This window comes from Leptinotarsa decemlineata, unplaced genomic scaffold, assembly GCF_025532065.1.
Source record: "Leptinotarsa decemlineata unplaced genomic scaffold, Ldec_3_MD MMD2_P_RNA_scaffold_7, whole genome shotgun sequence".
Taxonomy (NCBI): Eukaryota; Metazoa; Arthropoda; class Insecta; order Coleoptera; family Chrysomelidae; genus Leptinotarsa; species Leptinotarsa decemlineata.
This window is the reverse complement of record NW_027412534.1, coordinates 954,520-969,241: the sequence shown is the minus strand read 5'-3', so window position 1 is coordinate 969,241 and position 14,722 is coordinate 954,520. Positions and strand designations below refer to the sequence as shown.

At 35.4% G+C, this 14,722-nt stretch overlaps 1 protein-coding gene across 2 annotated transcripts in view; it reads right to left on the bottom strand.

The window, feature by feature from the left end:
- LOC111512527 (uncharacterized) overlaps positions 1-14,722 on the bottom strand; it is a 110,579-nt gene that overhangs the window by 95,043 nt on the left and 814 nt on the right. For both annotated transcript variants that reach the window (XM_074170169.1, XM_074170168.1), the window contains exons 5-8: positions 14,468-14,720; positions 8,318-8,473; positions 7,979-8,190; positions 2,058-2,281 (exon numbers count right to left, since the gene is read on the bottom strand). In XM_074170169.1, coding sequence (XP_074026270.1) covers positions 2,058-2,281; positions 7,979-8,190; positions 8,318-8,473; positions 14,468-14,720 — 845 coding nt within the window. The remainder of the gene's footprint in view (positions 1-2,057; positions 2,282-7,978; positions 8,191-8,317; positions 8,474-14,467; positions 14,721-14,722) is intronic.

Here is a 14,722-nt window from a genome sequence, read left to right as displayed (position 1 = left end):
TTGTCACTTTACCGTAACTTCCATCTCATCGTTGCAGTCCTCACTAATGTACTTGCAGCCATGAGCGTATCATTGGTTTGTGAATTATACAGAGTGAATTGTACGTTTTACAGTTAACTTAGTCAGCAATCGACGTGTTGTGATAACAATTGGTGAAAATAATAGTGCTAGTAAGTGTTTAAGCGTTACATAATTATATTTCTACACCGTTCTCAAACTACTCAAAAAATGGGAGACATGGTCGGGCCTTCCACGTCGAAAAAGGTAAAACGGTCGGAGTCTCGGTCAGTAAGAGAAAAACAAATTGTACTGCGAGTATTTCACTGTCTTGAAAGAGATCATCAGCCACCAAAAGATGACTTTGTGCATATGTGCTGTAATTGTACGTGTGTACCTCCGAATAACCAACCGGGTATTTCTTCATCATTAAGTTCCACAATTACAAAAGATAAATTAGTTGATATGTGCTCTGATTATACCGGTGTACCAAAATCATCGAGTTACAAAATACTAAGAGAAGCAGAAATTCATGGGGACGTACAAACGCCAAAAACTAGTAGTTGACGAAAAAAAATCACAGTTGATGAAGAAGCCAAAACCAGTATACGCAGAACTATTCACAGTTTCTTTTTCAGAAATGAGCTGCCCACACTACAAACAGTTCTGGAGGCACTTAGCGATCATGAATTGGTCCCAAAAATGGGTAAAAAAACTTTTAGGAAACTTGTACACGAAATGAAATTTACGTACGGAAAAGTTGACAGGAAAAGCATTGTCATTGAACGTCAAGAAATAATAGCATGGAGAAGAAACTATCTAATAAAAATTGACAAATTTCGGAAGCTCAAAAAAAAATTGTACTCCATGGACGAGACATGGGTTAACCAGGGACATACGGTCAAAAAAGTATGGCAGGATGGTAATATAACAAGTGCACGACAAGCCTTTATTGAAGGTTTGTCAGTTGGGTTAAAACAGCCATCTGGAAAAGGTAGTCGTCTGATTACACACAGACAAATATAAAAAATTCGCAGTGGATGAAATGGCGTTAAGTCGTGGAATTACAGTTTTAAGGTTACCACCATACCACTGCGAATTAAACCCAATAGAATTAATCTGGGCGCAAGTAAAAGGATATGTGGCACGAGAAAACAGAACATTTAAATTAGTGGACGTGCAACATCACCTACAAGAAGCTATTCGAACTGTTTCTGCAAAAGACTGGAAGAAATGCATGCAGCATATTTTAAAAGAGGAGCAAAAAATGTGGGACGTAGACAACCGTATTGAACACAATATTGAACCAATCATAATTCACTTTGATGATAGCGGTAGCAACAGTGACGAATCTGAGGTTGAAGATTAGACGAAAATTTGTACATTTACATTTATATTATATTATCAAAAATTTGTAATTTGTATTTTCTAGTACCCCTGACGATGAGTTTAAGTTACTCGAAAGCTTGAGAATAGTTATAAAAAGTTCACTTATCAATTGCTGCAACCCAATAGTGAAAAAAAGTTATATATATATATATATATATATATATATATATATATATATATATATATATATATATTGTGTTTTTTATTAATATTGTTAATTTATTTGGTACCTACTATAATTACCACGATTATTACTCCGTTTTCATAAGGCCCACCTAATGACTACAACGATTAGGTAAATTACGATATTGCAAAGTTTTAATGAAATAAATAAAAAATGTGTATGAATATTTTAACTAATTGTACTAAGAATTTTTCTTTCATTCTTAACCCTCTCAAAAATTAATAAGCACGCCCCCGATTTGCTGTCAACTGGGCTTACTTCTACTCTCAATCATTATTGGTTTTAGTATAGATCAAAAGGTTTTCAATTATCAATACACTGACCCGTTACTTGATGTAAATTAATACACTAAACCATTTTCACACATTCAACTTTACAAAAAACGTTAGTGTATAGCAAAACTCGTCTACAGTCAAGTTAATTCTGTCAAAACTGTTTCATTATCATGTTTAGTAAAAAGTATAGAACATAAATAAAATTTTCTTACTTTTTATGAAGTATCAAACCAAGAGTAAAAGTTATATGTTCGTGGAGAGAATTGAGTTTTGTCAGCTCCCTGATATGAAGAAGTTTCTTCACAGTTTTCGAAATCGTGTCTCCGACACTTCCACCTCTGGCAGAATCTGGTGTGAAGAGTCCCTGAATCATTTGTTGTAAAGCCTTTTCAAAATGCGCAGTTAACATAGATAAGGTGTCCAGAATTATTTCGATCTGCAGAAAAATTCAATTGAAATAATCTGCATGGGAACTTTTCTATTAGAGGTTTGAAATGCTCTTTGTCAATAATTATTGATTACAATCTTCTAATCTACATGATGTTATTAAATCAATAATTGATTCATTATGATACCATTCCATTTATATTATAGTTTAGTGCACAAGTGCCTTTCAGGTCATACTTTTTGCTCCGTCCCCCAAAAATTTGAACGACATGTCATTCTATTCGGAATAGGGTGTAGAATAAAAATGTAGTTTGTTTTTTGCAAATATCTTGAACATGTTTAACTTTCTTCATCAATTTATATGTTCAACTTATTGTTTTTCACTCATTTTTACTGCCCTGAAGAAAAAAAAAGCGATTTATTTCCAACAGGAGTACCCAGTTACAAAAAATGCTATTATCACAGAAGCTTCCCATTAGAGGCGAAAGCTTGGGAAAGTGGAGCAGAGTTTTGATTTTTTGACTGAGAGACCGCGCTGATGAGGCCAATAACCAGAAAAACGTGTCCGCGGTTTGCCTCCATTTTTTTAGTGTTCTGTCCACAAATTTTCCCCTTTTTGATTTATATCATACACACTCAATAACATATTTATCTCTGTATTTATATCCTGGACCCGGAAGTCACGCAGGTTGCTGTAGCTGCCTACGTGGTGATGTCAGATTATGCCTGGGAATGCTAAGTCTTCTAATTGAAACCACAAATGTGCGGTTAGCTCCTGTTGGTGACACCGTGCATATGTGAAGTTTTTCATTTTTGGTAACCAGTTGTCCATCCTTGCAATTGGCTGCACCGCGCTGATGAGGCCAATAGCAAGGAACACGTGTCCGCGGTTTGCCTCCATTTTTTGAGTGTTCTGTCCACAAACTTTCCCCTTTTTTGATTTATATCATACACATTCAATAACATATTTATCTCTGTATCTATATCCTGGACCCGGAAGTCACGCAGGTAGCTATAGCTGCCTACGTGGTGATGTTAGATGATGCCTGGGAATGCTGGGTCTTCTAATTGAAACCACAAATGTGCGGTTAGCTCCTGTTGGTGACACCGTGCATATGTGAAGTTTTTCATTTTTGGTAACCAGTTGTTGTCCATCCTTGCAATTGGCTGCACCGCGCTGATGAGGCCAATAGCAAGGAACACGTGTCCGCGGTTTGCCTCCATTTTTTTAGTGTTCTGTCCACAAATTTTCCCCTTTTTGATTTATATCATACACACTCAATAACATATTTATCTCTGTATCTATATCCTGGACCCGGAAGTCACGCAGGTAGCTATAGCTGTCTACGTGGTGATGTTAGATGATGCCTGGGAATGCTGGGTCTTCTAATTGAAACCACAAATGGGCGGTTAGCTCCTGTTGGTGACACCGTGCATATGTGAAGTTTTTTATTTTTGGTAACCAGTTGTTGTCCATCCTTGCAATTGGCTGCACCGCGCTGATGAGGCCAATAGCAAGGAACACGTGTCCGCGGTTTGCCTCCATTTTTTGAGTGTTCTGTCCACAAACTTTCCCCTTTTTTGATTTATATCATACACATTCAATAACATATTTATCTATGTATCTATATCCTGGACCCGGAAGTCACGCAGGTAGCTATAGCTGCCTACGTGGTGATGTTAGATGATGCCTGGGAATGCTGGGTCTTCTAATTGAAACCACAAATGGGCGGTTAGCTCCTGTTGGTGACACCGTGCATATGTGAAGTTTTTTATTTTTGGTAACCAGTTGTTGTCCATCCTTGCAATTGGCTGCACCGCGCTGATGAGGCCAATAGCTAGGAACACGTGTCCGCGGCTGGCCTCCATTTTTTGAGTGTTCTGTCCACAAATTTTCCCCTTTTTTGATTTATATCATACACACTCAATAACATATTTATCTCTGTATTTATATCCTGGACCCGGAAGTCACGCAGGTTGCTATAGCTGCCTACGTGGTGATGTCAGATTATGCCTGGGAATGCTAAGTCTTCTAATTGAAACCACAAATGTGCGGTTAGCTCCTGTTGGTGACACCGTGCATATGTGAAGTTTTTCATTTTTGGTAACCAGTTGTTGTCCATCTTTGCAATTGGCTGCACCGCGCTGATGAGGCCAATAGCTAGGAACACGTGTCCGCGGTTTGCCTCCATTTTTTGAGTGTTCTGTCCACAAATTTTCCCTTTTTTGATTTATATCATACACACTCAATAACATATTTATCTCTGTATTTATATCCTGGACCCGGAAATCACGCAGGTTGCTATAGCTGCCTACGTGGTGATGTTAGATGATGCCTGGGAATGCTAGGTCTTCTAATTGAAACCACAAATGTGCGGTTAGCACATATGTGAAGTTTTTCATTTTTGGTAACCAGTTGTTGTCCATCCTTGCAATTGGCTGCACCGCGCTGATGAGGCCAATAGCCAGAAACACGTGTCCATGGTTTGTCTCCATGTTTTGAGTGTTCTGTCCACAAATTTTCTCGTTTTTGATTTATATCATACACACTCAATAACATTATCTCTGTATATATATACACACATCGGAAAAGTCTAGGGATATTTTTAAAAATGGCAATATTTTTTTTTTTTAGATCGCTTAAGGGAAAAAAAGTTGACGGGTGATTATTAAACGAATGTAACTTACAACAAAATTCATTAAATGGTCAAAAATACTAAGTGCGCATATAAGCAAAACTAAAAAAAAATATGGCTCTTCTTTGGCACCCCGAAAAAAATCATAATACAAAAAAAATTGGAATCAGTACAAAGTATGGCCTCCACGCTGGTTTATTACGGCCCTACATCTCTCGTACATCGACAAAATGAGATTGTCAATGTCTTGTTGAGGTACATTTGCCCATTCAGCGATTAAAAGCTCTCTCAATTGAAACGTTGCGTGAATGTTCCCCATATGCGGAGTAATTCTTCGTTGAAGCATGTCCCACACATGCTCGATGGGATTCAGGTCCGGTGATTGTGCTGGCCATTACAATACATCAACTCCTTCGTTGGTGAGCCAGTCAGTCACTAGACGCGCGACATGTGGACGAGCATTAGGTGGAAGTTTTCACCAACAGCACCAGCAAACGGACGGACGATAGGTAGAAGAATGGTGTCGAGGTACTGTCGAGCTGTGAGGGAGCGATTTGGAAAAACGAGATCGATTCTGCCGCCGATCATGATTCCGCCCCATAGCATTACTGTACCACCTCTGTATGTGTGGACTTCCTGGACGAGTCTCAAACGTTCATTATTTCCAGGTCGTCTCCACAGTCTTACTCGACGAGAATCTGGATGAAATCCAAATCTGGATTCCTCTTTAAGCAAAACTGTGGCCCAATCATTTGCATCCTAGTTTTGATGTTCTTGACACCACTCTAATCTTCTACCGCGATTGCCTCTCGACAAAGGTGGACATCTAAGTGGCCTTCTGTTGTGGAGATCTGCTTCATGCAGTCGATTTCTGACAGTATCACGACCAATGGTTACCTGGTGCGTCTGCTGCAACACGTTAACCAACTCAGGTGCTGTTATTGTCGGTTGTCTTCTTGCAGTTAAGACCAAAAATCGGTTTTGAATGCAGTTGTAGCGCGTCCTCGCCCTGGATGTTATTCGGCTGGACTGCCAGTTTTACGGAAAGGCCGTCATAATCGACTGATAACACTTTGGGAGACCCCCAAAAGGAGAGCTACATCATTTTGTCGCATGCCACCTTGAAGAAGCCCTACAGCTCTATTCATCTCAGCCAATGGTAAGTGATGGCGTTCCATGTTAAAGCACAATATTTCCAGTTTAATTGCTGAGCAAGAACTGCATTGAATGTACAAACTCGAAACTTTCAGATTATTCATTTTAGCCGAAAACCTACAGTTTGTAAAAAACTTGATAGAAGATTAGTTACCGTTTTTGCAGGCTTTGTTCAACCCATAGAAATCTACAGGGTGGTCGAATGTACCAATTTAATCGAAATTAAACGACCTCATGCATTTATATTTATGATATTCAGTATGTTATAAAAATATCCCTAGACTTTTCCGATGTGTGTGTGTATATATATATATATATATATATATATATATATATATATATATATATATATATGATGTGTTGTTTTTCCGGGTGTTCATCCGTTGTGTACTATTGTGTACACCCGGAAAAACAACACATCATATTCTACCATCCGTGAAAACCTACATTGTTATATATATATATATATATATATATATATATATATATATATATATATACTAACGATGCCCAATAGGCTGAAACAGCTGTCTACCGGTGGCTCTTAAATTGAAATCAATGTGGGAATAATCAGAAAGTACTCATCTTTTTGTGTTTTGATTTTCATGGAATTATTTTCCAGCAGTTTGACTGCATTAACCTTTGTCGATTTGACATCATTTCTAGAAATATATGGATTCGTTTTCCGATGGCAATTCAGGTTAGCTTCCCAAATTTCTGCTACCGCAGTGGTCGGTTGATTGGTCAAACAACTAACACTGACATACAAACTTGGCAAGTTGACTTAGATGTCACACCAATAGGTGGTTCCACTTATGTTTCGCTTACGTTTACGCAGCTATTTTTATCAAGTACTCTCTTGGTTTTTCTCATTTTGTCTTCAATCGAGGACCGCCTGCCCAGTACTGACGATGCCCAATAGGCTGAAACAGCTATCTATCGGTGGCTCTCAAATTGCGAATATTTAAATAGTAGTATCTATAGTACTTATCTATTTATCTTTTGATTTTAATGGAATTATTTCTCCGGCAGCTTGACTGCATCAACTTTTCTCGATTTTATATATTCCATGAAAATCATATATTGATTTCAATTCTTGTGTCACAATGTTAATTGCCATACTCCTCGGAAACGGCTGGACCGATTTTCAAGAAATTTTATATTTATATTCTGTATGTCTGAGAATAGGTTTCACTTTATTTTTCATATCACTGTGATATGAAAAATATCACTAAAATATCACTGAAATATATCACTACGTGATAAGGGTGTTCCACCCCAAACATTTTTAATTTTTTGGACAAAATTTTTTGTTTTCATATATATATAACCCTCAATTTCTACCCATTTATCACCAACCCCAATTTTTAATAGCCATTTTGGTAATTCAATCATTTTTAACCCTGATCATAGATCAGTTATTCCCGCCCAGGCATCTACCGGTGTCACTTCTCACTCAGTTAACAGCACGGAGTAGGGATGTCTCTCTTACACAATAAGCCTTCTCTCACTGCCTACAGAGTTTCAGAAACTCATTGGATTTGCCAGGTATACCACCTCATAAATGTCTCTCGGATAAAATTCAATACCCAGCGTGGCATTAGCCGGGAATGTAGTTGTTTTCAGGCAGGCCTTAACCAGAAACTACTGCGTAGGTAGTTGGGCGAGATGAATGTTCTAAAACTTTATTTCGAAATATTCATTTTCTTATACACACGGTACAGTCGTCAGACACGTTTTGATTTGTATAAATTATATTCCGAAACTTGTGTGTATTGTTTATCGAACTGTGCGGAGCGGGTATCAATTGATAGACAGTAAATTCACCTATAAACATAATTTCTATATTTTACTTTCGACCCTTCAGTAGAAAAAGTTTTCATCACATCAAATACAATTCATGAACGTCAAAGTTAGGAAAGTCAAATATAAAAAAAACTATAATATTTATTTACCTCTGGTACTAAAAATGTAGCAATATCCATCCTCTGGGCAGGTGACAAGGAATTGAGAGTATTTTTCAAAACTTTGGTGAATCTTGTGAGTTGTGTTAAAAATACTGGAAACCTTGACTTTGCATAACGGATTATTTCGTGCCTTTCATATCTCGTCAACTCCTTCTTCCTCTTTGAAAAAACATCACAGAGAAGTAATAACTTTGCACCAGCTGTGTTTGTGAAAAAAATATATGAATACATAGGCATATTTGAATTACGAGAGATTTTTTATTATTGGTTAATAGAACACATTTTGATTCTAGCTTTCCTGCTAGTCAAGAAAATGAATTTACTCACCTACTGCAGCATCTCTTATTGACTGCTTCACAATGAAACATAACTTAAGAGGACTTCCGGTAATATTCTCCCCTGGCAGTTGGTTGTCTCTGACATGGAATCGTGTTATCATCTCATTCAAACAATTATGCATGTCACCCACTAAACTTATAATTTCTGAAATGAAAATCAAGATTGAATAACTCATCTATAAGGAAGTTCAATCTTGATTATACGAAGAATCACTTCATTACAGACAACAATATAGATTTGTGATGCACTGTTTGGTCTACTAATGAAGTGTACTAATGGTGTACAGAAAGAAGACGAAACAAAGGTGTTTCTCAGAGAAATTAACTGAAAATGACTTTAATAATTTTTTCTCAAGTATAGCGGCCAATATCGTAAATTCTCTACCTAATCTACCTATCTCTGAATTGGTGAACTTAGAAATTATCCCTCTCCTGGCTCTCATTCTTTTTAACTCCTCTTACATGTGATGAAGTACAAAAAATCAGTACATCTTTGAAAAATTCAGCTTGTCCGGAAATCAATGGAATAAATAGTCGAATTATTAAGGAAACTCAGGAAATTATTCTTGTCCCATTTACCAACTTGATAAATCTAATCTTTGAATCAGGTAATTTTCCTAACATCTAACATAACATATATTCAAAAGTGATACCTCTCCACAAGAAAGGTGACAAAGAGATTGTCGATAACTACAGACCTATTTCTATTATAAGTATCGTTTAAAAAATCATTGAAAAATAAATCAAGAAAAGACTCACGAAATATTTCCAAATCAACAATTTTTTTTGGAGTTATCAATTTTATTTTTGCGAAAACTGCTCTACCACCGATGCTACTATGAGTGTTGTTGGAGACATAGTTGAGGGACTTGAGGCCGGGAAGTTTGTGAGGGTCACACTATTGGACCTGTCAAAGGCCTTTGACTGTGTTTCCCACAGCATTTTACTCGAAAAACTGCCATATTATGGTGTAAGAGGCACTCCTTTGGGTTTGATTGAAACTCACCTGAATACTCATTTCCAAAGAGTTTTTTATAACAATACATTTTCTGAGCTGAGGCCGATTGACCTAGGTGTACCGCAGGGATCGGTTTTGGGCCCGCTTTTATTCGTTATTTACGTCAATGATTTTTACAACTATATGAAGCCATGTCACAGTGTACTATTTACTGACGATACATCCTTGATAAACCCTTCTATGAATTATTCAGCTCTTGTTGATAAGTCTATGGAAATACAAGAAAAAGCGGAGCACTGGTTCAGTGTCAACAAACTCATGATGAATAAGGAAAAATCACAAAACATGATTGTTTCTATGGCTCTGCCATTACCTGAATTTTTCCTTAAACAGTGTGTATATACTTTATCAACTCCTCTTTTCATTTTATTCAATAAATCACTGACCAGTGGCACGTTCCCTGATCTTTGGAAACGGAGCTTCATCTGCCCTATTCATAAAAGTGGATCGAAAGAAAAAGTTGAAAACTATAGGGGAATATGTATTCAATCAACTATTCCAAAAGTTTTAGATCAGCTTGTTGCCAAAATATTAATGAATGTCTGTAGACCCTTGATCTTACAAGAGCAACATGGATTTACATCCGGACGTTCCACAGCATCAAACTTATTGTGAGAGAGAGAGAGAGAGAATATGCTTTATTGTATACATGATAAATAATGGTTACAAAGCTTAAAAATAGTACAAAATAATACATATAAAATATTAAAATCAGTACAAGGTGTGTGTACACACACACCAACAGACACACACATGCATAGTACATACATTAAAAACACAATAAAGTCCTAAGCCTGAGTCAATTTTTACAAGAGAGAAAATATATATATATATATATATATATATATATATATATATATATATATATATATATATATATATATATATATATATATATATATATGTATGTATATCAATCTGGATAACAATGTGTGAAATTATGAATCATATACTTAAACCACAATATCGCTTTACGAATATTTAAAAATGAATTATTACTAAGAATTTTGGAGTAGGAATAATACAACTATGATAGCGTGTCACTGAAATATTCCTCAAGGTGGTAATACGGTCTAACAACCAAAATATTTTTTACAGCTTTTCTGAACTGCTTAAGAGGTATAATGTCTTTAATTCCATCAGGTAAATGATTGAATATTTTGCATCCATTGTAAATGAATGAATCTTTAAATAAAGTGGAAGTCGGTCTCGGAAGTATAATATTATTGTCTTGTCTAGTAGTGTAATGAACTTGGGGTGACCCAAATCTGTCAATATGTTTCTTTATTAATGTAACAGTTTCAAAAATGTATAAAGCCATTACTGTTAGAATTCCGAATTGTTTGAATAAAGGTTTGCAAGAGTCGCGATAATTAGCTTTGGACATATATCGTATAGCACGTTTCTGTAAAACCAGAATACTATTAAAGAGATAACTACTGCAGCTTCCCCAGAATGCAATACCGTAGCGCAAGCGGGATTCGATTAAAGAATAATAAATCAATTTTGCCGAATGCAAGTCTAATTCCTTGGCTACCAATTTAACAGCAAAACACCCAGATGATATGTTTTTCCTTAATGCTGAAATATGTTCATCAAATTTTAGCTTACCATCAATAAATAGTCCTAAGTATTTAGTATATCCCTTACTTTCAATGCTACTTACTCCAATATTGATATCATTAAGCGTACATTTGAAAGTAATTAGATTTGTTTTTTAATATTAAAAGAAAGTATATTACACTCACACCATTTGGAAATTTTGGATATATCTTCAATGATTATTTTATTTTAATTCTGGAGAGACGGACTGTGCCAGATGATGGTAGTATCATCGGCGAATAAAGTGAATCTACCGGATATATGTATACTTGTCAAATCATTTATATATAATAGAAAAAGAACTGGACCTAGGACAGACCCTTGTGGAACGCCAGATCTAATTGTTTCTAATGAGGAAGATTCTGTAGACTTGACAATTTGATTTCTATTTAATAAATAGGACTCAATCCACTGGTATGAAAGTCCCCTAAAACCATAATAGTTCAGCTTCTGCAGCAGTATTCTATGATCAACACAATCGAAAGCCTTGGAGAAATCACAGAACACTGCCGCAACTACCTCACCCTCATTGATTTCAGTATAGATATCATATAGTAGGTTAAAAACGGCATCGATTGTATTTTTATTATTTTGGAAACCAAATTGTGAATTGCTGATGATATTATGTTTGTTGAGAAAGTTTATGATTCTTACTTTCGCCAATTTTTCAATGAGCTTAGCAATAGCAGGAATAAGTGCGATTGGACGATAGTTAGAGGGATCATTAGGGTCACCTCCTTTATGTAATGGTACTATTACTGACGTTTTCAATTGTTCCGGAAATATTCCAGTGTTGAAAGATTGGTTTATCAGCACTATATAACACAAGCACTTGAGAGGTCTGTGCAGGTAGATGCTATCTACACTGATTTCTCAAAAGCTTTTGATAGGGTCAGCCATAACTTATTGATAAAAAAATTATCTGCCATTGGTTTCTCCAGTAACATTCTAGATTGGATAAGCAGTTATCTAATTGGACGCTCTCAATCAGTTAGAGTGAATAGTACAGTTTCAGAGCCTCTTTTTGTAAAATCAGGTGTACCACAGGGATCACATTGTGGCCCTTTGTTGTTCTGCCTTTTTATCAATGACATTAGCTCAAATATCACTAATTCAAAAATCTTGTTATTTTCCGATGACCTGAAAATTTTCAAGGTTGTAGAAAGTGTCCATGATGCTAATCTTCTTCAGAGTGATATAAACTCCATTTCTGATTGGTGTGAAGCAAACTGTCTTTATCTCAACACAAAGAAATGCTACTCAATGATGTTCAGTAGGTCTCGATGACCAATCAAATTTAAATATTTTTTGAATGATGAAATGTTGGAATGTAAAGAAGAGTGTAAGGATTTCGGTATATTGTTAGATGCCAAGCTTTGTTTCAACAACCATGTGAATTCTGTTTCTATTAGAGCTCTAAAAATGCTCGGCTTTATTGTGAGATCATCAACCAATCTTTCTCCATTCACAACCAAAGTATTATATTGCTCTTTAGTACGCCCTATCATAGAGTATAACACCATCATCTTGGAGTCCCTACTACCATAAGTATGAACAACAATTAGAAAATGTGCAAAATACATTTCTAAGGACCATGGCATACAAACTAGGGTTGGTTATAGGTGAATACAGTTACAGTGAAGTGATGAGTATATTATCTCTGTCGAGTCTTGAGGATAGAAGAACAACTGCGACATTGGTTTATCTATTCAAAATTATATCTGGTCTCATTGATTGTCCGGAAATTCTATCTCTTATCAACTTCAACGTTCCACAGAGGTCCACTAGACAAAAAAAGCTATTTTTTACACCATATCACTCAACCAACTATGGTTATCATTCTCCTTTATCTGAAATGTTGAGACTGGGAAATAACTACTGTGATAAAGTCAATTTTTTCTGTGATAATCAAAATACTTTTAAAAAACAAGTCTCTCACTCATTAGTCATATAAATGTATTTTATTAGTTAATACTGTCTGTTTTTATTGTCTTTTGTTACACACATAAAGGTATTTATAATAATTAGTATAGTATAGTATAAGCTTTTATTGTTACACAATTTATTGTAAACAAATATTGGGGTTCACCCGTAAATAAATAGATAAATAAATAATAATATCGTGTCCAAGGAACATGACGTAACATTAGGAGTCCCTCAGGGATCAGTATTGGGACCTTTACTGTTTGTAATATATGTGAATGATTTCGCGCAATATATTGATATTTATAATTGTTATATAACTGTTTGCAGATGATACCACAATGCCATTTACTGGAGCCACACTGTAAGATATACTAACAAGGGTCATAGATGTTATTGATAGATTTACTTCATGGTGCCAACGTGATCATTTAATATTGAATACCTCTAAATCTGTCTCACTGAAATTTTATAACAGAAAAAAATAACATCCCAACAGAAATTGACCTTACTGATGAAATAATGATGTCACGTGACTTAAAATTTCTAGGAACTATATTAGATGAATCTCTAAATTGGAATCTGCATATTGATAGTGTCTGCAAGAAACTAAATTCAGCTTTTTTGCAATAAAACAAATGAAATTGTGTGTAGATTCACAAAGCCTTCTAAGCATATACTTTGCAATGGCATATCCACATGTTTCTCTAAATATTATGTCAAGGGGAATATTTGTTGCCCAAAAATGTATTATAAGATTAATTTTTGATATGAACTATCGTGATAGCTGCAAACCTATAATCATAAGGGGAAACTTGTTATCAGTTCCATGTATATATATACTGAAATGTGTAACCTATTTAAGAAGCAACCTTGCATCTTTTGAAGTGAATGCGGCTACTCATAACTATTGTACACGTCATAATGATATGTTAAGAATACTCTCTCACAAAACAACCAAATTTAAAAATTCTCCACTATATAACTCGATCACACTGTACAATGAACTACCAAAGCTATTAAGGAGTCTGAATCGTATGAAATATTTAAGAATAACACTAAAAAATTCTTATAGAAAAGTGTTTCTATAGCGTACAGGATTATTTAGTACAAAAGTTTTAATTTTAAGATTCTTATTATTAATTTATACCTTCTCTAACTGTGATACCCATATGCTGTTGCGATATTTGTTTTAGTTTTTTTTATTTGTATATAACAAATCATGATTTTGATTGTTTTTATATTATATAGTACTTCTATTGACTTACCATATGTACATTAAGTACAGAAATGGCTAATAAATATTATTATTATTAATATTTCCTTCTCCCGGAGGATCCAGTCCTCTCTACTAGGGAACAGTACTTTATAAGGCAGTTCTTAGTTGACAGTTGGAAGCATAAAGTCAGAGGTCATTTCAAGAATGCTGTGACTTCCTGAGGACTCTAACTTGGTTAGCGAATCACGCGTCGAGAGACCGTAATTTTTTGTTCTGGCGTTGGGAAAGTGTTTTCAATAGAAAAATGAACTGAGCTGCACATTTTCAAGGACATATACATATATCTTATGAAAAAAATATAGTTGAAAATAACTCACGTTTTTTCAATTCTATGTTTTTCAGAAAAAGTTGACAATTTTCAACCAATTTTGAAAGCGATTTAAATGGTGACACAACATCAATAACTTCACGTGCAGCGTTTTCAGATAGATTTTCAGGTAAACACTCAGCATACAAGAAGTGTAGAATTGTTCCTATAACATCTTCCGATAGATTGCTGAATGGTGGAGGATTTGAAAACCAATCTATATCACCTCCTTGTAGTTCAAGAATGACAGAGTGAACTTTGAACT